Source organism: Scyliorhinus torazame, chromosome 10 (assembly GCF_047496885.1).
Source record: "Scyliorhinus torazame isolate Kashiwa2021f chromosome 10, sScyTor2.1, whole genome shotgun sequence".
Classification (NCBI taxonomy): Eukaryota; Metazoa; Chordata; class Chondrichthyes; order Carcharhiniformes; family Scyliorhinidae; genus Scyliorhinus; species Scyliorhinus torazame.
The window spans coordinates 225460604-225487897 of NC_092716.1; the positions used below are offsets into that span (position 1 = coordinate 225460604).

A 27294-nucleotide genomic window follows, 5' to 3' on the forward strand; every position below is an offset into this window, starting at 1 on the left:
CTAAACGCACTTGCTATGGGACTTTGTTCCCTTTTGGGAGAATCGCGCCCTAAGTCTTTCCATCGGTAGTGGCCAGGGCTTTGTCATTATTCATAATGCAGATGTTGGGGGTGGGGGGAGTAGATATTTGATGTTCCTTGCACTCAAGTGAGAAAGCATTTTTGTTTGTTTCGCATCTTCATCATGTGTATTCGCGGATTCATTTTCTTGTAGATGGATCTCTCCTCCCTTCAGTGGTGCCAGGTGGGTACTCAGCAATTGTTATTTTGGACCATGCCCAACACTTCGTTGATTTTCTAGAGTCCAGCCTCACCCAATGTCCACCATGGAGGTTGAACACAGCACTATTAGCGGGTAAGAAAGTTTCTGACCACATGTCCATTGCCATAGAGGACTATATAAAATTTAACAGGACCGAGTCACTTTGGTGAGATGCCTTTAAGGTGGTCCTTAGGGGGGAAATTATTTCCTAAAAAGCATATTTGGTGAGAACAGCGAGGGTGGAGCAGCAGAGGTTGGTGGACTCTATTCCGGAGGTGGACCTCCACTACTCACTTGATCCTACCCTGGAGTTGCTGGCAGGGGTGGCATGAGGGCATAGTGGTTAGCACTGCTGCCTCACAGCTGCAGGGTCCCAGGTTCAATTCCGGCCTCGGGTGACTGTCTGTGTGGAGTTTGCACTTTCTCCCTGTGTCTGCGTGGGTTTCCTCCGGGTGCTCTGGTTTCCTCCCACAGTCCAAAGATATGCAGGTTAGTTGGCTTGGCCTGCTAAATTGTCGCTGTTTCCAAAAACGTTAGGTCAGGTTACTGGGTTACGGGGATAGGGCGGAAGCTTGGGCTTAGGTACGGTGCTTTCCAAGGGCCAGTGCAGGCTTGATGGGCCGAATGGCCTCCTTCTGCACTCTAAATTCTATGACTCTAAATAGGAAAAAACTGGAAACACAGTTCAACCTATTGTCGACCGGCAGGGCAATATGCCAATCGCATGTTTTACGAATACGAGGAGAAGGCTCACCAGCTTAAATGGCTGGCGTTACCTGGGAGATCACAAAGATATGCAATTCGACTGGTAGCCTAATTTCCATCCCTCCTCTGGTTAATGCAGCTTTTGAATCTTTTTACCGTGATTTTTGCAGATTGGAGCCTCCTGCAGATGAATTGGTTATGTCTGACTTTTTGGGCCTCCTAGCCATCCCAACTGTTGAGGTGGAGACGAATGGTGAGTTAAGTCCCGTTGCACTCTGATGAAATTTTAAAATGAATTGAGTTGATGCAATCTGGCAAAGCCCCTGGTCCGGATAGCTTTCCGATTGAATTCTCTAGGAAGTGCCTTTAATTCTGGATATGTTTAATAACTCCTTATCCTGGGGATTGTTGCTCTCTACCCTCATGCAGGCTTTTAGCTCTTTGATTCTTAAGAAGGATAAAGACCCGACAGAGTGTGGGTCGAACAGTACTATTTCACTTTGAACGCGGGCATCAAGCTACTTGCCAAGGTGCTGGCACTTTGGCTGGAGCCTTGCCTGCCAAACATAATCTCGGACTTGTGTGAAGAGTTGGTAATTGTCGGCCAATATAAGTCGCCTGTTAAATGTTGTCCTTGTCCCCTCCTCGGTGCCTGAGCCGGAGGTGATTGTCTCTCTGGATGCCAAAACAGCATTTGATAGAGTGGAGTGGAGTACTTATTGGAGATTTTTGGGAGGTTTGGTTTTGGCCACAAATTGTTTTCTTGAATTCATCTATTGTGCAAGGCCCCAACTGCAAGTGATCGTATGAAAGCCCTAAACTCTGGTTATTTTCCGTTGAACAGGGGCATGAGGCAGGGCTGTCCATTGTCCCTGTTCTTGTTTGCTTTAGCAATAGAGCTGCCTGCTATAGCGCTGAGGTCCTCTGTCAAGTGGAGGGGGATAAATCAGGGAAGGTGGAGCATCGGGTGTCCTTTTACACGGATGGCCTACATTTTTATTGATTGATTGATATTTATTGTCACATGTACCGAAGTACAGTAAAAAGTATTTTTCTGTGGTCAAGGGAATGTACACAGTACGTACATAGTAGACAAAAAGAATAATCGACAGAGCACATTGACAAATGGTACATCAACAAATAGTGATTCGTTACACTGCGGCACAAGGGCCAAACAAAGCAAATACATGAGCAAGAGCAGCATAGGGCGTTGTGAAAAGTGTTCTTACAGGGAACAGATCAGTTCGAGGGAGAGTCGTTGAGGGGTCTAGTAGCTGTGGGGAAGACATTGTTCCTATATTACGGTCCTGGTACCCTCCATGGAATATATAATGAGGTTGCTTCGCATTTTTGGCTCCTTTTCTGAGTACAAGTTGCACTGGGACAAGAGTGAGTGTTTCCTGGTTAACCCCAGTGAGAAGAGGGCCCAACTGGGGTCTTTACCATTTTGCCTGGCCAGGACTAGCTTTCGTTTTCTGGCGTCGAGCTGGCCCACAACTGGGCCATACTTCATAAATTAAATTACACCAGTCTGGTTAGTAGTATCAAAATAGACTTGCAGAGGTGGAACAACCTTTCCCTATCATTAGCGGATATGGTTCACACTATTAAAATGAACGTGCTCCCGAGATTTTTATTCTTCTTTCAGTGTCTCCCCATTTTCCTCCCCAAATCTTTTTTGGTAAAGTTAGCAAATTGATATCTTCCTTTATTTGGGCGGGTAAGACGCCCAGAATCTGTGGTGTGTTGCTCCAAAGAGATACACAATTGGGGGCCTTGGCCTTCCCCGATTTGTTGTTTACTATTGGGCAGCCGATATTCAGAAAATATTGTTGTGGTTGAGTGATCCCAGATCCATATGGGGATAAATGGAAATATACACCTGTGGTACCTCTCGTCTTTGTGCAATAGCTACTGCACCGTTGCCTTTTTTCCCTGTTGGATTTCATTGAATCCAGTGATGGTCTCCTCCCTGAGAATTTGGAAGCAGTTTAGGCAGCATTTCAAGCTCCTCTCCCTGTCTTCATTGGCTCCCATTTGTAATAATCGCCTTTCCTTACCAGCTGGTTTGGACTCAACATTTTAGTCTTGGAAGGGGAAGGGTCTGGAGAAGTTTGGGGACCTGTTCGTGGAGGGGAGGTTTGCTAGTTTTAAGGAGGTAGCTGAAAAATTCAAACTGCCAAGTTCCAGTCTTTTCAGGCATTTTCAAATTCGCCATTTCTCGGGCAAAGCTTTTTCCTCCTTTCCTGACGCCATCCTCTTCCCTGATGAAGAAGGTTCTGTTTCTGGCTGGGCCTGACGGCATATATGGCCATATCTTTTCAATGGATTCTGCTCCGTTGAGTGGTGTGAGGTCAAAATGGGAGGGTGAATTGGGTTCACATTCTTAATGGTGGAAGTGTGGCCCCTAACAGGGGTCAACTCACATCTTCATGTGCTCGGCTGAGTCCGATTCAAGTCAAGGTTTTGCATGGGACGCACTTGACCAGGGCTAGGATAAGCATTTTCTCTTTCTAGGGTTGAGGATAAGTGTGAGCGTTGCTCTTCCTAGGACGGCTAACCATACACATATGTTCTGGTCCTGTCCCAAGTTAATAGTCTTCTAGGCCTCTTTGTTCAACACCATGTCAGAGGTACTCTGTGTAGATGTGGATCCATGTCTGCTAGTGGCCATGTTTGGAGTGTCAGATTCGCCAGTGGCTCAGTCTGGGGTGAAGGCGGATGGATGTCCTCGCCTTTGTCTCATTGATGGCCTGGAGGCAAATTCTGCTGAGGTGGAGGTCTCCTACTCTGCCCAGTGCCTCGATTTGGCTGGGTGATCATGTAATTTTTCCACTTGGAGGAGGTCAAACATTAACTCAGTTAATGTTTCAGGTCGATCGATCCTTCGTAAGAGCTCTGATGAAGGGTCAGAGATTGGAAACACTTACTCTGTTTCTCTCTCACAGATGCTGACAGACGTGCAACGTATTTCCAGCAATTTCTGTATTTATTTCAGATTTATTTATTCTATGTTCTGCAGTATTATGCATTTGCGTCCATATATTTATTGCATTTTATTTGATCCTATTACAATTGGTTGAAGATTCATATGGATGAGAAGTGTAGAGGCAATGATAAATGTTCGGATATTTTGTTAAATAGTGAACAAAGACAGCCCGTCAAAGGAAAAGAAAAATGTACACAAAGTATTAAACGTGATGCAGAGTGGTCAGAGGCTTTAAAAAAAAATCTTTGCTGGGGGCTGGAAAGCTAGAATAATACAAAATGTGTTGAAATCTGTTTTACTGAACATTTAGTAGGAAACTGGATGATTTGAAATGAGGATAAACCGTAGACTATTATTTGAAAACATGCATGGGAATCATGTCAAAACTAGGACACATTTGTGGAAGTGTGAAGAGTCATACCATTAGAATGGTCGAAGGCAAATACTCAAGGCCATATTATGTGGTTGGTTGACTTCTCGTTGTAAAGATGATGAATTATGAAGGCTGATACTAGTCTGAACTGGTCTAATAATAATAATAATCTTTATTAGTGTCACGGGTAGGCTTGCATTAACACTGCAATGAAGTTACTGTGAAAAGCCCCCAGTCGCCACATTACGGCACCTGTTCGGGTACACCGAGGGAGAATTCAGAATGTTCAATTCACCTAACAAGCACGTTTTTCGGGACTTGTGGGAGGAGACCGGAGCTCCCGGATGAAACACACAGACACAGGGAGAATGTGTAGACTCCGCACAGACAGTGACCCAAGCTGTGAATCGAACCCGGGTCCCTGGCGCTGTGAAGCAACAGTGCCAACCACCGTATTGTGAGAGTGAGAAAGAGAGTGAGAAAAAGCGAGAGAGAGCAAGAATATTCACCACCCTCTGGCTGAATAAATTCCTCCTCATCGCAGTCTTTAAGATAAGAGATATTACTCAAAATTGTTGTGAGAGAGGAACATAAAACTACTTGGTGGATCTTCTGTTAGTACATGAATTAGCCTTGTAGTGACATGAAAATCGCTTATTGTCACGAGTAGGCTTCAATGAAGTTACTGTGAAAAGCCCCTAGTCGCCACATTCCCGCACCTGTTCGGGGAGGCTGGTACGGGTACATTAAATAGTTTATGATAAAAGTTTATTAATCAATTTATTATTGGAAGATAATTCAAATTATTTACAATAGTTTAACCAGGACAGTGCTGAGGGGACGGCATGTGGCGCAGTGGATAGCACTGGGACTGTGGCGCTAAGGACCCGGGCTCGAATCTCGGCCCTGGGTCACTGTCCGTGTGGAGTTTGCATATTCTCCCCATGTCTGCGTCGGTTTCACCCCCACAACCCAAAGATGTGGTTAGATGGATTGGCCACGCTAAATTGCCCCTTAATTGGAAAAAAATAATTGGGTACTCTAAATTAATTTTTTTTAAAAGACAGTGCTGAGAACTAGGCTGTTGGTACAGATGGAAAATGGAGTGATTGAAGTGTATGGTCATCAAACATATTGGGGGGGTGGGGGGGGGGGCGGATTTTCTGGGCCTTTTCGCCATGGGTGCAAATCCCGTTATGTCCACTAACTCTCCCGAGTGGGCCATAACAGGATCTGCGCCGGGGAAATCTCAGAATGAGACCTTCCCCACCCCGGCTGGTGACATAATCAGTGAGGGCATGAACCTGATTACCATACATTGCATTCACTTAAATATGGCATAGCACCATACCATCTAGGGATGTCATATGTTCCGGAGGTCAATCATCTCAACTCCAATCTCAACTCCAGGGCATCACTGCAAGAGTTCCTCAGGGTTGTGTCCTAGGCCCAACCATCTTCGGTTGCTTCATCAATGATCTCCCTTCCATCGTAAGGTCAGAATGGGGATGTTTGCGGATGACTGCACAATGTTCAGCATCATTCGTGACTCCTCAGATAATGAAGCAGTCCATGTCCAAATGCAGCAAGACCTGGACAATACCCAGGCTTGGGCTGACAAGTGGTAAGTTACATTCGTGCCACACAAGTGCCAGGCAATGAACATATTCTACAAGAGAAGATCTAACCACCGCCCATTGACATTCAGTGGCATTACCATTGCTGAATCGGCCACAATCAGCATCCTGGGAGTTACCATTGATCAGAAACTGAACTGGACTAGCCACAATTATTACTGTGGCTACCAGGGCAAGTCAAAGACTAGGAATCCTACGGTTAATAACTCATCTCCTGACCCCCCAAAGCCTGTCCACCATCTACAAGGCACAAGTCAGGAGTGCAATGGAATACTCTCCACTTGCCTGGATGAGTGCAGCTCCAACAACACTCAAGAAGCTCAACACCATCCAGGACAAAGCAGGCCACTTGATTGCTCCCCCTTCCACAAACAGTCAAACCCTCCACCACCGTTGAACAGTGGCAGCCGTGTGTACCATCTACAAGATGCAACTCAGTAACTCACCAAGGTTCGTTAGACAACACCTTCAAACCCACGACCACAACCATCTAGAAGGACAAGAGCAGCAGATACCTGGGAACCCCACCACCTGGAGGTTCCCCCCCCCACCCAAGTCACTCACCACCCTGACTTGTAAATATATCGCCGCTCCTTCACTGTTGCTGGGGCAACATCCTGAAACTCCCTCGATAACAGCAGTGAAGGGCAACTAGGAATGGGCAATAAATGCTGGCCGAACCAGCGACGCCCACATTCCGTAAATGAATGAGAAACAAAATCACTACTGTTCTCCAGCAGTCGAGATGACCACGCTGGGGACGCAGAGGCCAGTGTAGGGACATGGGAGCTGGTATTTCCAGGTTGGCACTGCCAGCTTAACAGTGCCACATTGGCAGTGACAGGGGCGAGGCCTGCAGGGAACCCCACTTGCGAGGTTGGCAAGGTTCCCACTAAGCCCCGATGCCGGGGATGGCGGTGGTGGCTTCACTTCCACATTGGGCATCCTTTCCCAATCTCTATTGAGCCAGACTTACCGGCTTTATGAGGCCGCGCACCGCCAGAGTGACAGTGCAAAACACGCCTCCCTTATTTGTTTTTGACAAAGTGACAGAGGATCTGGGGAGTATACCAGGCTGTTTCTCTGGGGAGAAACACGGCAGCTTTCAATTAGAACTTTTTGGGCGGGATTCTACGGTCACCGCCGCTGAAACCACGTTCGCCGGTCGGCCAGAGAATCCCTGTTTGCGCCGGATTCGGGGGCACTGCCGCATTTGCGATGCTCCGCTCCCTTGAAAAGCCTGAGGCCCTGCCCTGTTGCTACGCCCCCGATGGGCCGAGTTCCCGATGGCATGGAATAGTTATCCTTTTATTTTGTGAACCCGGCGTGACGGCTGCAGACTGAGTCCAGCGCCACCAGTCGGTGGGGGGGCGGGGGGAGAGGTTCCACGGGCAGGGGGGGCTTTGGCGGGGCACTGGTGGGGGGTAGTCAGGGAGGGGTGGCTAGGGGGTTACTGGGGGAGAGTATGTGGCAGGCCAGGTCTGCGAGCAGCCGGCGCCATGTTGCATGGCGAGGCCGCTGCAGGCCACCGCCATGCGCATGCGCAGCCACGGACCCGGCAATTCTCCGGCCGTATCCGCAGGTAAAGGCGGGGGCATTATGCTGCACGGCTGCTAGCCCCCCACCAGACGGATTGGTGCTGCTTTTGCGCCGTTTTTTTTGTTGGAAAACGCCACTGTTCCCACGCCAGCGTCAGCACTTAGTCTGCAAATCGGAGAATCCAGCCCGATATTTTGCCAATTTGGGGGGAAAATTCTGCACATTATTAAATTTGTTAAACTTGGTATGATAAAAGCTGCATTGTGTGATTACAAGGTTGGGGACCAACCTGCTTGAAGGCGTTAAAATTATTATGGATTATGCTAGAGTAAATATTAAAAGATTGCTTCCACTGGTGAATAGATGTTAAAGAGAGGAAACAAATTAAAGATGAAAAAAAAAATCAAAAAGAGTAAGAAATCATTCTTTCCACAGAGTGGTAAAACATTAGTTTATCGTTGAAAATTCTTTGTCAAAGTAATATCCATTAGTATTTTTTAAAAGAAATTGGGCTGAAAAGGGAATACTGAAGAGTATGGGAGCCAGTAGGACAGTGAAGTACAATTAATAGGTTGCTAGTGTAATGAAATATGGTAATCCCAGACGTTAATCAGACTAGATAGCTTTTGCTATACATTACTCACTTCTTCAAATGATGGGCTTTAGTGAAAGATATCAATTTCTATTTGGACAACTGATTCAGTAGTCACTAGGTTTTCTTTTTCAGTGTACTGTCAAGTTTAGGGATCTGAATCAAAAGTTCCAAGTTTGAAAAAAAATGAGGCAATTCAAAATGACAACTCTGAATTAGGGAATTAAAAATATTAAAAAGCATACATACCATTTGTACTGGTGCTGAATCTGTTTTTATGTCCTGTACAATAATGTATCCTATCAATCATGGACTTGACCCTCTTAAAGGTTTGTTTTCGCACTTACCTGGGGTAAGATATCATTATATTTGCCATTGCAAATGAATAAACATTCAGAATTTAAGCCAGAATTTTTTTATTAATTACAACTTATAAAACAAAATTTAGGTCCCAGAATATACACATTGGTATCATTAGGAGGAAGACAGGTGGAAGTGGGAGATCAATGAGGGAGAAATATAGCTTAAATTAAAGGATCAGTATTATGTAGTTATAAAGATTTCCTGTACAATTCCAGCTTTAAATAATTAATTGTGCAGAATGTAGAATTTTAGTGTTTGTAATAATAACCATTGGCTTTTCATCCTGCAGTACTTTTTATAAACCTTATTAGTGCATGAACTGTTTTGATCCCCTGTAAAATATGCCAGAATCTTAGTACCTCATGAGATGGAAGTTTACCAGTTTAAAAAACACACTAATCTTCATCAGCAAACTATTTTCTCTCAACTTTGTGTGGCATTTGGTGAACAGGTAAAATTAGCCCTGCGCAGTGCTGGTGCAGCACACTATAACTAAAAAGCTATACACAGATGTGCAGATCATGATGCCAATTTTTCTTCACTTGACAAGTTAATTTCAATTGTGCATTGCATGTGCAGGGGAGAGGGGTGGTGGTGTGATGTGTTCTACAAAAAAAGTGATAAAACAATTTTAGGTATTCCAGTAGCCCCTGGCAGTTGGTTACAAAACAATATGAACAGAAACCTGCTAGCCCAGCCAGTATCTGAAAAGGAAACATGTAATTCAGAGATTCACAAAGCAATGCTCAAAATACTGTAATAGAATAAAAACATCTAATTGCACATTAAGGCTAAGGCCTCTCTTGGGTAAATATACTGTATGTCACTGTACTGAATCATACAGACCCGAATGATCTCTTCATTGTATTGAATTAGCTGATCTGATGCAATAAGGGAGGGGTGAGGGAAAGAGACACAATTCCTGGTCTTGTGTCCAATAGATAGGTGAATGGGGCCAGGCGGGGGGAATTGATTACTCAGAGTGCCTGTTTCTAACCAGCACAGAGTGAGCTCCACCAGAAAATGCACAGATGTTAGGTGTAGAAAGGGTTGAGAATGGTTCTGGTGTTTCCCACTGTGGAATAATTTGGCCATGTCGTGGCCAAAATTTTAGCAACCTAACAGGAAGGGAGTTGCTGGAACTAATGAAAGTGTGCATCTTATTCAGTCATTGCCTTTAGAAGAAAAGGGAAGGGAAAAACTAAGATTACTAATCAACTGCATAATCCAGCTTTTAACGGTCAGATTAACTGAAGAACAAAGCATTTTGAATCAATGCTTGTGTAAAAATTGTTGTAAACTCTAGCACCATTTTTCAAAACATTATTAGGTTATTTCTGTAACGTTTGGTCCACAACAATGATTAAAACTAATTATTTTCCATAAGCTGAAGAGTTTGCGGTGCGGGGGTAGTTAGGAACATGTACTCCTTACCCTAATGTTTGATTAATTATCAGCATAATTATGTTTACAGTTGTCATCTTTAGGCTTCACTACTTCATTAAAAAAGTTAGTTTAAAAACAAAAATGAAAGGGAGATGTTGGGTGTCAACAAACATGTTCGGCACTTCCTCCAGGACAGGGAGTGCTGGGGGAGCACCTCAAAGAATGATTTTCGTTAACAGTCATTCTGTGCACTCTTCTGTAACTGCACCATAATTAAAGCATCCAGGAAAAAATATTAACTTATAGCTCTACTTTGTAATAGTTTATTATCACTTGTTATGCTGTGGCAATTGTTCCACAATCATATCATAATTTACGGGGAAAACTATTAAAATAGCTACATCAAAATCATGATATCGAAAGAATATCAAACTACTAACATGATCGCTATACTACTTTCTCAAAGAGCCAAGGATAAAAAGAATTTCACAGGCAGGGAGGACCACAAAGAAAATTGTCAGACATTGTTTCTATAGGTCCACTGACTTTTCTCTTCCTGTTTTCCTGAATGTACTTTAAGAAGCAGTATTTTTAGCTGAGGACAACATGGCGATCAAAGACCGATTTCCTTTGTTCTTGCACTTGTCTCTTCCATCGCTGCTGCGCATATTCAACTTTATTCAAAACGTTGGTACGTGATCGAGAACGGGACAGCACTTCATGGGCATTGGCAAATGGCTGTGTGTCCTAAAAGGAAAGCAAGCTTTCTTCAGAAAATGCAGAATAGTTTTGCAATCAATACAGAAAAATAGCAACAAAAGTACTGATATATTTGTGTCCTGCAATAACCAAGATAAATATCATTTAGCAAACAGATCTTTTGGGTTGTGGGGGTGAGACAAAAAGGAATAGGGGAACAATCAAGAAAGTGGCCAGTGGTGTACTATTATCTGTGAATGGAACAAATAGAATATATGGTACAAAATCACTTCATAGAACTTATTAAAACCATGACCTGATCAAGCAATGGTTTTCAGAGTACCTTTAGGCAGGAAATATCCAGCTGTTGGGATTCTCCTTTCCTACCGGCAATGTACACCACACCCACTGATTTCCCGGTGGTGTGGGGTGGTTTTAATGGGAAATCCCATTGACAAGCGGTGGAAGTAGAGAATCCCGTCGCCAGTGAACAGCACGCCGCTGGGAAATACACGGCTGACGGGACCGGTGAATCCAACCCTCAATAACAAGAAGACATGTTTAAAAATGTAAATAAATTTCAAAACCATGGGCTGCATTTTACTGGCACCGTGTTCCTCACCTCTCCCCATTACCTGACTAAAAGGTTGTTTGAGAGCCAAACCACAACAAAACTGTCTGTCCTGCAGCCATTTTATATTTGACGATGCATTTGTTGGCTCAGGGCGAAACTTCTGCTCCTAATTTGGGGTGTAAGTCTCACCTTAAGAGATTGGCCAGCAGCTCTATAGTCTCAACCGTGCCATGTTCAAGTGGTCATCACTGCTGGGACCGCAGTCAGTCCCTGAAGAAGCAGTTGTGGAGTCAACTGAATTAAGTCGATGGGCGGCATGGTGGTTAGCTCTGCTGCCTCACGGTGCCAAGGACCCGGGTTCGATCCCAGACCGGGTCACTGTCCGTGTGGAGTTTGCACATTCTCCCCATGTCTGCGTGGGTCTCACCCCCACAACCCAAAAGATGTGCAGGGTAGGTGGATTGGCCACACTAAATTGCCCCTTAATTGGAAAAAAATATTAAGTCTGATGTATCAGCAGGAAAATGCTGGTTGTTAAAAGGCTCACATCACTGTGATGGTATCTCTCAATGAAGCCAAGTGGTCTGCTCTCAATAATTACAAAAGAAATATGTGCGACAAAACACTGAATAGACTAATAGCTGAATTCTTCTTCTAAAACACAAAATGGACTGAAGGTAAAATCCAACAGACTATTAAGCAGTGCACCAATGACTGACTACTGGTTACAACACTGCCAGACCTTCCGGATATCCTTTGACTCAGGGAGTCAGGGACATTTTCAGATCAAAAATACAAGTCCATCAGCAAAGGAAACAGCTCCACATAAAACAAAGGTAAAGGCGGTCATCAGCAAATGCAATAAACAGTTGGAGAGATGAGTGAAATACTATCTTGATACTCTAGTCAGAACACTGTCACCAAGCAATCTTGAGACACAATCTCATAACACCCGCCTGTCATGACAGAACTTAATATCGAACCCACAGTGGAGGAACTTACAAAGTTATTGACTTGTTTGCCATGGGCAAAGCCATAGGTGCTGATGTTATGCTGCCTAAACTCATCAAGCACAGGAAACCAACATTCCTGAAGTATCTGCAGGAACTGATCTGTCTCTGCTGGAAGGAGGAGGCAGTACCCCAGGATATGCTTTTTTCAGAGATTGTGATTCCTGCCAAGAACAAAGGTGATCACAGCAATTGCAACAATTATCAAGGCTGAGCATCATGGGGAAGGTATTTACCAGTGTTGCCCATGTCAGGCTGCAGATCTTGGCTGAATGAGTCTATCCTGAATCCCATTGTGGTGTCAGAATTAGAAGATCTATAATTGACTCAGTGTCAAATATTGCTTTATAACACTCTCCTGAAGCACCTTAGAATGCTTTATTAAGTTAATGGGACTATAAAAATGTACAAGATTTTGAAGGGGCAAAAATAAGCAGAAGAATTTAACTCATTAAGGGAGAAGGAGGTGACTCTTGCCTCGAACTGCAGGCAGATCCAAAGGTGCTCTGGTCATCTGCTAACAAGGCAATAAGGAATATCTCAACAGAATGTTCAAGAAGTCACCGAGTTTAAAACAATTTTGAGAGATGACTAATCACCATCAGATACATTGATGTTATTGATTCAAACAGAATTATGAACATCTGATAATAATGGAAATGTGGGGGGCGTTATCACTTGTAAATGGTTTCCATAAACGAATAGACTTTTTAAAACTTTTACAATATTAGGCAAGGGCTACTTGTCAATTCAAAGTACATATTTGTGTATATAATAGATCAATGCACAACTGATGAAATTGTGGCCTGCAACCTATTGGGTTAAGGCTTTTATTCTGAGCTAAAGATAGAATTGTCTCCATAACACAATGAGAAATTATACTACAGTGAAAGAAAAAAATTAACCCAAATTAATAGGTTAAGATCCCTGATGTCACCTATTGATTTAAGGGCACGTCTTTACCTAAAAATCAGCTCTTGCTAACTATCTAAAATTAAAACAATTACACAAACAATCTTAGATATCACATTACTGCTCAGGCTAGAGTTACATTTTAAAATCTTTGTATTATATCTGCTGTACCGGTTTCTCAATTGATTGGTCCAATAATCGCAGTAATTCCTTCCATTTGACTAGGGTGGTGTTCTTGAAAGTTACAGTATGCACAGTCCGGTATACATTTTGGTCACCATATGCAGATAACTAAACATACAATTTGGTACTACTAGAAACTACAAACAGACCTATGTAAAGCTGATACTAAGCAGAATAGGTGAAGTGCACAATGTTAAATAATAAACAGGCTTGCTGGACAGATAGTGAATTGGAAAAAAGCGACCTCTAAATATTCTGTTGAAAATGCAAAACAGTACTGAAGAATACAGCTGTATTTTTAACTGACAAATGTCCCAATTGCTTACATTAATCTTCGTTCTTAAGGGAACACCTGCAAGTCTGCAACACCATTCTCAGTAAATAAAAGGAAAATAATAAACCGGCTAAATTTTGCCAACAGATAGAAATAAAGTTGAGTTCTTTCTCCAGTATGTCAAGTTCTAAATCCTCCAAAGTTCCATTAGCCTGCGGTTCTGGGACATGGGCCTCTTGCACCTGAGCCAAGACGCTTAGAAATGGCTTGGGGCGGGAGAGGTTTCGTTGGACGGTTGAGTTTCCAGAGTAAAACTGTCAAGATGCAGTGAAAGTTGCTTTTAAAATTCAAATGCTTGTTGGCACTTTGTAAGGACGCTGAAGCAACATGTTTTACCTGTTTTACCTATGAATTTGCTTTTTGCAATGTCAACAACTGTTTCAGTGCTTAGAAAATCTATCCAATATCTTACTCCTTGCAATTAGCTGTCCATATTTTAAAAATAAAACTTGAATTTCTATTTCTTTTTCAAAAAGAATTTTAATAGCAAAGAGCAATTAAAGTAGCCAGAAATCAAAACAGAGAGGTCTAACTGGTTTCTAAAACAGTCCAACACAATGAAACAATTTTGCAATGGTATCGTTTCTCATCTTTTTATAACAAGATCAACTCCTTGAACTTTCAAAGCATGTTTTGTGCACACCCTACAACATTAGGGCAACATTACAGAATACAATATCAGAGAGATATGCACGAGCAGAGATGACCAACTTAAGCAGGTATATTACCATTGCAATACTAGGTGAAAAGTACAGGTACCAGATTATGATGTAAAAAATGTATTGTGCAGTCATTACACAAACATTTCATACAAATGCCAAAAAGTTATCAATTCTAAAATGGTTCTATAACTTAGAAATGAGGTTGGTGATCTGGCTTCTGAGAACATTAAAATCAGTAGTGCACAACTTTCTCCACAACGGTAGCATCAGAATCCTGATTATTAGGCCATGCTAGCCTGTGTGGTAGGGTTGAGGTTAACCTCAATATGACATAATTGGAGGCCAAGGGGATCAAATTGGCTCTGCACCAAGGACACTTAATCAGACACACCAAATTAAATTGTCATAAAAGAAATGTTTTTGTGCCCACTTATGGCACTAGCACTAGATCCATTACATGACAAGGTTGTCTCTGACAGTATACTTATCTTTGTAGGCAACCCTAATATAAAAATGACATGCAACAATTTCCTTAATGGTTCAGGCAGTGAGTGTTGAGATATACATATCAGGATCAGTTGTCATTTGATGGTCTTCACCAAAGTGATAAAATTGATAGCCAGTAATAATGCAGTAGGAAATAAAATGGTCATATTATGAATAAAGCCTGCTTTCCCTTTCTGGGGAAATACGCAGTTTGCCATGAGCATTTGCAGAAAATCCAGACAAGTTAATATTTTCTTGACAAATACTGCATTGCATGTTGTGTGCTTTGATTTTGTTCAGATTCCCAGGAATTAAAGAATTATGATTTTTGGTCTACTTCCTTTGCACTTTCCCTTCAAACATGCAACAGCTTTTTTAACATTTGCCTACTCTTCAACATATCCTAAAACACAATCTCTTGAAACTTCCACCACACGACAAAGCAATCATGCTTCTTATATTGTTACTTCAAAAGAAGTTAGAATAAAACCACTGGTAACATTTTGACTACAAAATCAATCTTTAATTTCTTGTATAATCCCTTGAAATATTTTGTTGTCGTCTCTAATTCAATTTTTTGGTCAGAAAACAATCTGAACTGCTTTTATGCAGTTTTGTTAATTCTTGCTTTTGAGCTTCCTTCATTATGGTGTAAATGGCCTGCGTTGCTTGAATAACTTAGAACTAAAGTAAAGACAACTGAGTACATTCAAAGCAATTAAAAGCAGCCATGTATTTAATGAGTCCAACTGTTTCCATTTAGAAATCATACAGTACTTAAGATTTTGCAACAGCTTAATGTTACGACCAATACTACTGCTTCGCGGTGGTTGATTTGGTGACAATAGCCACCTTGGATTGTCTTCCGCAGCTTTGCTTCAGTACAGCATTTACAGCATGGTATCATTTGGATCTTTTGTGTTATGAAAACATTGCTTTGCAGCAGATGTCTTATACTATACACACAGGTGGATAAAGTGGTGGTCAGTAACCAAAGATGATACCCCTGTACTGTACAAAACAAATGGAAAGTACAATGCTCGGGAGAAAATAGAACATATTTATACATTAAATGCAATAAATATTTTCAACAAATTACTGTTTTGTAGCTCCATGCACCTGTTTATTGCAGTTGCAATGTCATTACTGGGTGATAGATGAGGCCTCATTTGGTCTCAGGAATCTATACGTAATTTAAATCCTTACTATTTTATCCTGAAGTGGATGATATTTGCTAATGTGTGGTTCTGTACTGTAAACCCAAGTAATGGATGTTGGCAGGCAATTTGAGTGTGAAGGGCCAATAAGCCAATTCATTAGACACCTACTGTAATGCCACATTAGCATAGTGCCTTGTCTGAGATTAGTTAACTCAGAAGAATCAGGCAGCATGGTGGCGCAGTGGGTTAGCCCTGCTGCCTCACGGCGCCGAGGTCCCAGGTTCGATCCCGGCTCTGGTCACTGTCTGTGTGGAGTTTACACATTCTCCCCGTGTTTGCGCGGGTTCCGCCCCCACAACCCCAAAAGATGTGCAGTTTAGGTGGATTGGCCATACTAACTTGCCCCTTAATTGGAAAAAGTGAATTGGGTACTCTAAATTTAAAAAAAAACTCAGTAGAATCTGGAAACCTAACCTGGGATCTTATGGAATATAAACCAAAAATTCTGGAGATATTCAGTAGGTCAGCCAGCATCTATGGAGGGAGACTGAATTAACTGAAACTCAGTGAACATAACTGTGCTTGTGTTATGTTTCACTGAGTTTCAGATAATTCAGTCTCCCTCCACAGATGCTGCCAGACCTGCTGAGTATTTCCAGCATTTTTTGTTTTTATTTAAAATTTCCAGCATCTGCAGTATTTTGTTTATTAGGACATTATGTCCAGCTAAGTAGTATTTTGCACAGACCTTGACCCAGTCAGATAACTATGGATAATTTTTAGGCCAATATAATTGACTTTCAATTTATTCAATCACATTTTAAATATACATACATATGTTTCTGTAGGTCATTGTTCCTTATGTTCCAAAAATGCAGCTCATTTTATAAAGTTTAGTTGGAAAGCAAGATATGCCTAGAATGTGGTTCTCATATCCATTCATTTTATAGGTTTCACTCGGTCTATAATTTTGCAAAATTTTGTGGAGAACAAAATTTTGCTTGAGGACTAGACGATGGCAAATGTAACTTGCCCTCTTCAAAAAATGAGTCATGAATAAGCAAGAACATTAAGGGCCACTGGGTTGTAACATCCAGATTTCCCGGGTTGGATTTTGGGGATATCCCAAAAATGCACAGGGCAATGTCTCTGGGAACTTCTCAGGTAAACATATGCAACCTTGTCTGCGTGGGTCTTACCCCCAAATCCCAATGATGTACAGAGTAGGTGGATTGGCCACTCTAAATTGCCCCTTAATTGGAATTTTTTTAAAAAAGGTAAACATTGCATTTGCCCACAAGTGTTAACTTTGCCTGGGCAATTGCGCTGTGCTAGGAACCATTTGAAAATGTGATTTAAATCCCTAACTACAGTTACACTAATAGTTACCCTGAGAAAGTGAGAAGAATTAAAACCTCTTTTAACTGGGTAAGTACTGTAAACACCCAAACCGACTCCCCCATGGAACTGCTCCCCCCGACCTCACCCCCAACCCTCCAGAGGACACCATCACCACCTGGATTAGCCATCTCACTCCTCAGAGTATTCCCCATCACCTGACCTCCCCATGGGATTCCCCCAACCCTCCCAAGGACTTCTCACCCCAATCTGTAGGCATGGCTCTCAGCCCCCACCCAACCTGGCTGGATCCCCCCACCCGACCCCTACCCCCAATCTGGCTGCGCCCCATCAATCCAACACAGCCCATCCCCCAACCCACCAACAATACCCCCCCCCCCGCCGGATGTTCGACCTCCCCGACCTCCTATCCCCGCCAATCCCCAATCTTTCCCAGAATCCTCGACCTCCGATATCCCCGGTGTCCGAACTCTCCCAGCACCCAGACCCCTGAACCAGCCCAATCCCACTAGACCAACCCCACACCTACCTCTCATTTCAGCCCTCCGCCTGACATCCAACCTCCCCCGATACACGAGACCCCCCAACCCCCTAAGGTCTGACCCCCTCCCTTCCACCCCCCCCCCCAACATCCGACACCTCACCCCACCCCCTGTCCTGTCAGTTTCAATCAGACCTTTAAACTTTTGTTTAAATTTAAAGTGTCCAATTCTTTTTTTTTCCAATTAAGGGGAAATTTAGCGTGGCCAATTCACCTACCCTGCACATCTTTTTGGGTTGTGGGGCGAGATCCATGCAGACACGGGGAGAGTGTGCAAACTCCACACGGACAATGACCCGGGGCCGAGATCAAACCCGGGTCCTTAGCGCTGTGAGGCAGCAGTGCTAACCACTGCGCCACCGTGCCTTTAAACCAAATCTTTACACCCAAACCTTTAAACGAATCGGCTCTGTGACAGCGAGTAAGTAAAAGAGGCACCTGTCCTCTGTCACTCTGACCCTCTTAGACTCCGGGCTGCTGAGACTGCGACGCTGTTTGGATCTTGCCCGGTTTGAATCATCTGGTCTCAAGCATGGAAGACGTTGGTGGAAATGGAGTGGCAGCCCAACGTGATTTATATGGGTTTTCATAAAGCATTTTAGGGTTTCACATAAGTGCCTTATATGGTAGCAAAGGTAACGGTCTATTAATTAAAGCAAATATGGTCAAATGGATAGAGACATGGTTGTCTGTAGAGTAGGGTACATTTCTAGGACTAAAGGATATGGTGAATGCTGATGTGCCTGGGTCTTTGAGGCTACTCTTATTTACTACATGTGTAATTATCTAGACATAGGATCTGAGAAATAAAATTAATATTTGCTATTAACATCTAATTAGACATTTGGCAAATTGTAATGAGCATTGTGCAGGAGGACACAGATGGAGAGCAAGGGCATAACATATTTTGTGTGGTATCCAGTGACATAGAATTTGAAAAAACCTCAAAAAACTTAGACATGAATTTTGAGGGAGAGAAGAGTGGGTTTGAGACTAAATATTTTAAACTTAAATGAGGGCAATTATGACGGCATAAAGATAGAGCTGGGAAATTAGATCAAGGGATAGGTCAGTAGAGATGTAGTAATAGACACTTAAGGAGATGTTTCATAACACTCAGTAAAGATACATTCCTTAAGAAAGAAAGACTTTAGGGGAAGGGTGCACCAGCTGTGGCTATCTAAGGAAGTTAAAGGTAGTATCAAATTGGAAGAAAAAGCGTACAATTTTGTGAAGATTGGTGGCAGGTCAGAAGATTGGACAGATTATAAACAAAAGCAAAGAATAACCGAAAGATGAATAAAGAAGAGGAAAAATGGAGTATGGGAGAAAGGGAGCCAGAAATATGAAAACAGGTATAGTTTCTAGAGGTACTTAAAAGGAAAAGAGTAAGTAAAATGAGCATTGATCCTCTATAGAGTGAGTGTGGGGAATGACAGTGGAAAATAAGGAAATGGCAGATAAATTTAACATATATTTTGCATCTGCATTCACTATAGAGGATAAAAATAAAATCCCAGAAATAATTGTGAATTAAGAACTGAAAGGGAGAAACAAACTGAAAACAATTAAAATCAACTGGGAAAGGGCATTGAGAAAATTATCAGAACAAAAAGCTGCCAAGTCCCTCGGTCGAGATGGACTTCATTCTAGGGTCTTAAAGGAAGTGGCTACTGAGATAATAGATGTATTGGTTTTAATTTTCCCAAATTCCCTAGATTCCGGAAAGATCCCATTGGATTGGAAAGTAACAGATATAATTCTTCTTTCAAGGAGGGAGACAAAAAGCAGGAAACTGCAGGCCAGTTGGGGAAATTGGTGGAACCTATTAAATAGGTTATAGCTGGGCACTTAGAAAAACTCAATGCAATTAGCTAGAGTCAACATGCTTTTGTGAAAAGGAAATCATGTTTGACTAAATTATTAGAGTTCTTAGTAAGTGATTAGCAACATCGATAAAGAGGAACCTATAGGTATGGTGTTCTTAGATTTCGAGAAGGCAGTTGACAACGTGCTACATCAAAGATTATTACACAAAATAAGAGCTCACAGTTTGGGGGTAACATATCAGCATGGACAAATAATTGGTTAGCTAACAGGAAACAGAGAGTGAATGAAAATAGGTGATTTGGCAATAAGACGTAGAGTCGCATGCCACAGTGATCAGTGTTGGAGCCTCAACCATTCACAATTTATCTGCATGATTTGGATGAAGGGCCCAAATATATGGTTGCTAATATTGCTTAAGACACAGAGATAGGTAGGAAAGTAAGTTGTGAAGAGGACCTGAGGAGTCTGCAAAGGGATGCAGATAGGTTATGTGAGTGAACAAAAATTTGGCAGATGGAGTATCATATGGAAAAATGTGAACTTGTCCATTTTGCCAAGAAAAATAGAAATGGAGTAATACTATTTAAATGAAAAGGGATTGCAAAACGTGGTGGTACAGAGGGATTTGGATGTTCTGGTACATGAATCAGGAAAAGCTAGTATGCGCATATTGCAAGTGATTAGGAAAACAAATGGAATACTGTTTTTTATTGCCAGGGGAATGGAATATACAAGCAGGGATTTTTTGCTACAGGTGTACAGGGTTTTGGAATAACTATATCTAAAGTACGATGTACAGTTCTGGTCTCTTCATTAAAGAAAGGATATAAATTGAATGATACTTGTGATGTGCGGGGTGGGGGGTATCTTATGAAAAAAAGTTGGACAGGCTGGGCCTGCATCCATTGGAGGTCAGAAAATCAAGAGGTTATCTTATTGGCACACATGAGATCTTGAGGGGACTTAACAGGATTAAAGTTTAAATGCTGTTTCAACTTGCAGGAGAGACTAGAACTAGGGGATACACATTTAAAATTAAGGGGCCTCCCATTTAAGATGGAGATAAGGAGTAACTTTTTCTCTCAGAGGTGCGCAAGTCTGTGAAACTCTCTTCCCCAGACAGTGGTAGAGGCAGGGTCATTGATTATTTTTAAGACGTCTTCCAACCCCAGGTTAAAATCCAACAGGTTTGTTTGGAATCACTAACTTTCGGAGCGTGACTCACCTGATGAATTGAATTCCCAAATGAATTGAACTCCCAAATCCTTCCACCTGATGAAGGAGCTACGAAAGCTAGCGATTCCAAACAAACCTGTTGGCCTTTAACCTGGTGTTGTAAGACTTCTTACTGTGCCCACCCCAGTCCAACGGCGGCATCTCCGCATCATATTTTTAAGGCAGAGGTAGATAGATTCTTGATGAACATGGGAGTCCACAGTGCTCGGTGTGAAATTACATTGGAAATATCAAAAACTGGTCCTTGTACCACCTCGTGTGCAAAGTAAAGCTGCGATTGTAATAGTTCAGAGTTCGCATGACAATCTGCTCATTTACTTACTTAAAAAATGAATTTCTTGTTGTCTTTCCACTTATGCTTTATTGTGTTGGGCAGTTCCATCCACCTCCACCTCCCCAATCTCAATTGTAGCCCATAAAATGACATACCGAGAGTTTCCAGCAATGAGGATAATCAGGACATACTCTAGAAACAAACTATGTACTGCTGCCAATCGGATTTTTATTAATCTCCGCCACTGATGTCAGGCTGGTTTCCAGTGATGTGATCCGACAACTGTGGTCAGATCGGGCTGTTTGGGGCGAGATTCTCCGACCCCTCACCGAGTGGGAGAATCGCCGGGGGTCGGCGTGAATCCCGCCCCCACCGGCTGCCGAACGTCTACTCTATCTATCCCTCTCATCATCTTATACACCTCAATTAAGTCACCTCCCATCTTCCTTTGCTCCAATGAGAAAAGCCCTAGCACCCTCAACCTTTCCTCATAAGACCTACCCTCCAATCCAGGCAGCATCCTGGTAAATATCCTTTGCACCCTTTCCAATGCTTCCACATCCTTCCTTTAATGAGGTGACCAGAACTGCACACAATACTCCAAATGTGGTCTAACCAAGGTCTTGTACAGTTGCAGCATTACCTCACGGCTCTTAAACTCAATCCCCCTGTTAATAAATGCTCACACACTACAGGTTTTCTTCACGGCTCTATCCACTTGGGTGGCAACTTTCAGAGATCTATGGACATGAACTCCGAGATCTCTCTGCTCCTCCACATTCTTCAGAACCCTGCCGTTAACTCTGTAATCTGCATTCAAATTTGACCTACCAAAATGAATCACCTCACACTTATCAGGGTTAAACTCCATCTCCCACTTTTCAGCCCAGCTCTGCATCCTATCAATGTCTCTTTGCACCCAACAACAGCCCTCCACATTATCCATTACTCCACCAATCTTGGTGTCATCAGCAAATTTACTAAGCCAACCTTCAACTCCATCATCCAAGTCATTGATAAAAATCACAAATAGCAGAGGACCCAGCACTGATCCCTGTGGTACACCGCTGGTGACCATTTACCATCGACCACCACCCTCTATCTTCTACGTGATAGCCAGTTACTGATCCAATCGGCCAAATTTCCCTCTATGCCACGACTCCTTACTTTCTGCATGAGCCGACCATGGGCACCTTATTAAACGCCTTACTAAAATCCATGTATACGACATCAACTGCTCTACCTTCATCTGTGTACTTAGTTACCTCCTCAAAGAGTACAATCAAACTTGTGAGGCAAGACATACCCCTCACAAATCCGTGCTGACTATTCTGGATTAAGCTGTATCTTTCCAAATGATCATAAATCCTATCCCTCAAGACCCTTTCCAATAATTTACCAATGACTGAAGTGAGACTAACCGGCCTATAATTCCCAGGGTTATACTTATTCCCGTTCTTGAACAAGGGGACAACATTCGCCTCTCTCCAGTCTTCAGGCACTATTCCTGTAGACAGTGAGGACATAAAGATCAAAGCCAAAGGCTCTGCAATCTCATCCCTCGCCTCCCTAAGAATCCTAGGATATATCCCTTCAGGCCCAGGGGACTTATTTATTCTCAGGCTTCTCAACATTTCTAACACACCTTCCTTCCGAATATCTACCTCCTCCAGCCTACCAGCCTGTTTCGCACTATCCTCCTCAACAACAGCCCCTCTCCTTTGTGAACACTGAAGAAAAGTCTTCATTTAGGGCCTCTCCTATATCTTCAGACTCCATGCACACGTTCCCACTACTGTCCTTGACCAGCCCTAACTTCACCTTGGTCATTCTTTTATTCCTCACATAAGTGTAAAAAGCCTTGGGGTTTCCTTGATCCTACCTGCCAAGGACTTCTCATGCCGCCTCCTAGCTCTCCTAATTCCTTTCTTGAGCTCCTTTCTAGCTATCTTGTATCCCTCAAGTGCCCATACTGAACCTTGTTTTCTCATCCTTACATAAGCCACCTTCTTCCTCTTGACAAGACATGGTTCCCTCACTCGACCATTTCCTCCGTGCCTGACAGGGACATACATATCAAGGACATGCAGTATTTGCTCCTTGAACAAGCTCCACATCTCAATTGTGCCTATCCCTGACAGTTCCTGTTTCTATTCTATCAGTTCCTGTTTTTATTCTATCAAAATGTGTCACCTCAGATTAACTCATATTGATTTCTATCTGTAATTCTTTGCCCATTCTATGATCTCATTAGCACTGTCTTGCAGTTTCCTTTGATCCTCATAATTATTCATTGTGCTTCCTATTTTAATATCATTTAGTTCTAGCTCGGTGTCTAAATTACAGATATTCTGGTTATAACAGTTAGGTTCCTCACCTGTCAACGACTATCATTTGCTCAACAATGATTTTTTTTCATAAATATTTTCTATTGGGTTTTTGAACAAAGTATATTTACCGTTATGTACACAGAATAAGATATATATATATATATATAATGAAATGAAAATCGCTTATTGTCACAAGTAGGCTTCAAATGAAGTTATTGTGAAAAGCCCCTAGTCGCCCCATTCTGGCGCCTGTTCGGGAGGCTGGTACGGGAATTGAACCGTGCTGCTGGCCTGCCTTAATCTGCTTTCAAAGCAGCGATTTAGCCCTGTGCTAAACCAGCCCCAGCTAAAGAGAAGGGCACATACAAACATACCAAAAAAAAAGTAATAATAAAAAAGAAATGAAAAATAAAATGAAGTAACTGGTAAGGTATTATGCACCAGCTCAACAGCAGCAACTCTGTACAATTGGCAATATTATTTACACACATAAGTAGGCATCTGTTTGTGTGTGTGTGGGGGGGGGGGGGGGGGGGGGGGGAGACTGGGCAGGTGCCGGAGAAACAATTACAGTGGGCAATACTCAAATGGGTCTGGTGTTGGTGTTGTCACTTGCTTCTCCTGGACGGGTTTCGCTGCCGTTGTCGTCTCGCGCTCACCTCCGCTTCAGCCGTTCGTCCCGTCTTTCGCCTGGATTCTCCTTGCTCTCTGTTCCTGTAGATGCCAAGTTTGTTATCGTTTCCCGTGCCCTCCTTCCGGCTATCATTTCCCTGCCTCCCCCCCCACCTCCCTCATTCTGCACTATTGTTCCCTGTCTCTTCACTCTTCTGCCCCTCCGCCCTTCCTGTGGTTCGCCTTTCTTTCCTCTTAGGTTTAGCTGTCCCCCCCGCACCTTCTCCTGGTCTATCTCTCCCTCTCATGCCTTGGCTATTTTCCCCTGATTCTTGGCTACCTGGCTATTCTTTTGCATGTTCGTTGGCCACAAACAGGTCCCGGGACAATTGGGTGAATGGCTCCCACGTTCTTGGAAGCCGTCGTCTGACCCTCGGATGGCGAACTTGATTTTCTCCATTTGGAGAGATTCTGAGAGGTCGGACAGCCAGTCTGCAGCTTTGGGTGGTGCTGCTGACCGCAAGCCGAACAGGATTCTACGGCGGGCGATCAGGGAGGCAAAGGCAAGGGCGTCCGCCCTCCTCCCAGGAATAGATCTGGCTGGTCTGATGCCCCGAAGACCGCCAGTTTTGGGCATGGCTCCACCCTCATCCCCACCACTTTGGACATTGCCTTGAAGAAGGCTGTCCACTACTCCGCAAGTCTGGGGCAAGACCAGAACATGTGGGTGTGGTTGACCGGGCCTCCTTGGCACCGGTCACATCTATCCTCCACCTCCAGGAAGAACATACTCATACGGGTTCTTGTTAAGTGGGCTCTATGTACCACTTTTAATTGCGTCAGGCTGAGCCTTGCGTACGTGGAGGTGGAGTTGACCCTATGCAGTGCTTCGCTCCAGAGTCCCCACCCTATTTCAATCACCAGGTCCTCCTCCCATTTCTTTCTTGTTATGTCCAGTACGGTGTCGGCCCTTTCTATCAGTCGGTCATACATGTCGCCACAGTTTCCTTTATCTAGTATGCTTGCGTCCAGTAACTCTTCCAGTAATGTGCTTGACAATGATGGCAAATTCAAAAAATATTTTATCTTATTACTACTGTTATTTTAGCGATAAGCATGAGCTTGTTATGATGTTAACATCACTGTAGATTGACCAGTTTATGGCAAATAGAATGCCAGCTTGATTCTGATTCTTGAAAATATTATGCATTGTTGAATGAGGCATAACTGGATTTCCCCCAGAAAACTAAATTCATAATTATTGCTGAATAGCCTCTCTGGCCATGAAAAACTAATTTTATGTTTGTGGAATGTCAAGTTTATCTCTGCTAATTTAAAAAAATCTTAGATTTTTAGAAAAATGTGTACGGTTTGCTGAGAATATTTTCCATCGTAATCACATATTATGTAATCTTTATTTTCCTGTCTGTAAAATGATTAAAAGGGGCAGATAAGATAATCACTGCTTTTTTCTTTCCATTTTGTTGTCTAGGAACTCATCAGTGTGACTTACTGCTTAACCTGCTTGATAACACCATTGTTGCTGGACAATCCCAGAGATTCCCTTGAATTAACTCTGGAATGAAATGATTGATGGAAAAGGTGGAATTCATGCCACAGAGATTGCTAGAAATTTGTGTGTAGTTTTCTTGAGGGTCTGTGATGAAAACTGTCTTTTGTCATGGACTGCAAAATATGGACCAAAGTGTCTCTGTCAGGTTGAAGCAATGGCATCAGTGAACCTTTACTTTAGTTCTCCAAGGTATTAATCACACCACCAAGCAGTATAACATAAGATAGACAGTTATTAGGATCTCTACAATGTTTTCTCTTTTCTCACTAAATTTCCAGACACTTTTACAACCGACAGCAAAATGAGCGCCACATTGCAGATGGTATTCTCTGAGCTTGCTCTCCGAGAGTATAATTGTTTCTTTAAACTTGGGTAATAATTCCTATTATAAATAAATTCCTTATAAATATTACTGAAAAATAATTTCCTATTATAAATAAATTCCTTATAAATATTACTGAAAAATAATTTCGTATTTATAAGTTAGACTCAAGTGATTTAATATGCACGACTGGTTCTTCTTTTTTTTAATAAACATTTTACTGAGGTAATTTTGGTTTTACAACAACAACAAAATAAACAATGTACATGAATTTATAAACATAGTGCAAAAGCTGTCTTCCTGCCTTACATATCCCACTTTTAGTAACCCCCTACTCTAAACTAAGCTAACCCCACCCCCCCCTTCTGCTGACGATTAATTTTCCGCAAAGAAGTCGACAAATGGTTGCCACCTTCGGGCGAACCCTAACATTGATTCCCTCAAGGCGAACTTGATTTTCTCCAGACTGAGAAAGCTAGACATGTCAGATAGCCAGGTCTCCGGCTTCGGGGGCTTTGAGTCCCTCCAAGCAAATAATATCCGTCTCCGGGCTACCAGAGAAGCGAAGGCCAGAACGTCTGCTTCTTTCTCCTCCTGGATTCCCGGATCTTCTGACACCCCAAAAATCGCCACCTCTGGACTCGGTGCCACCCTTGTTTCCAACACCGTGGACATGACATCTGTAAACCCCTGCCAGAATCCCCTAAGCTTTGGACATGACCAGAACATGTGGACACGATTCGCTGGCCCACCCGCACACCTATCGTCTACACCAAAGAACCTGCTCATCCGGGCCACTGTTATGTGAGCCCGATGAACAACCTTGAACTGTATCAGGCTGAGCCTGGCGCATGTTGTGGACACGTTGACTCTACTCAACGCGTCCGCCCAGAGACCATCTTCTATATCACCGCCCAGCTCCTCTTCCCACTTGCGCATAGGCTCCTCCGTCTGTGTCCCCTCTGACCCCATGAGTTCCTTGTAGATGTCGGAGACCTTCCCTTTCCCACCCACTACCCTGTATTCCCCTTGGTGGTAGGAGCGGGAAGGTTGAAACCTGCCTCCGTAGGAAGTCCCACAGCTGCAGGTACCAAAATTTGTTTCCCCTCGCCAATCCAATTTTCTCCTCCAGCTCCCTCAGGCTAGGAAAGCTCCCCTCTATAAATATATCCCCCATCCTCAATCCATGCTCTCTGCCTGCTCCGAAACCCCCCATCCATCCTTCTCGGGGCAAACCGGTGATTATTACAGATTGGAGACCAGACGGATGCTCCCTCCGCTCCCACATGTCTCCTCCAATGCCCACAGACTCTCAGGGCTGCCACCACCACGGGGCTGGTGGAGTACCGTGC

General features: G+C 43.1%; 1 protein-coding gene and 1 long non-coding RNA gene across 2 annotated transcripts in view; one reads left to right on the forward strand and one right to left on the reverse strand.

Moving 5' to 3' along the window:
• Positions 1–232: 232 nt before the first annotated feature.
• On the forward strand, positions 233–25987 carry LOC140384619 (uncharacterized). Its single transcript, XR_011933105.1, has 3 exons — positions 233–354; positions 1137–1219; positions 25540–25987. It is a non-coding gene; the product is annotated as an uncharacterized lncRNA (long non-coding RNA).
• Positions 8496–27294, reverse strand: part of tmem9b (TMEM9 domain family, member B) — a 99959-nt gene continuing 81160 nt past the window's right edge. The window contains exon 5 of the mRNA XM_072466492.1: positions 8496–10592. Coding sequence (XP_072322593.1) covers positions 10437–10592 — 156 coding nt within the window. The 3' untranslated portion in view covers positions 8496–10436. The remainder of the gene's footprint in view (positions 10593–27294) is intronic.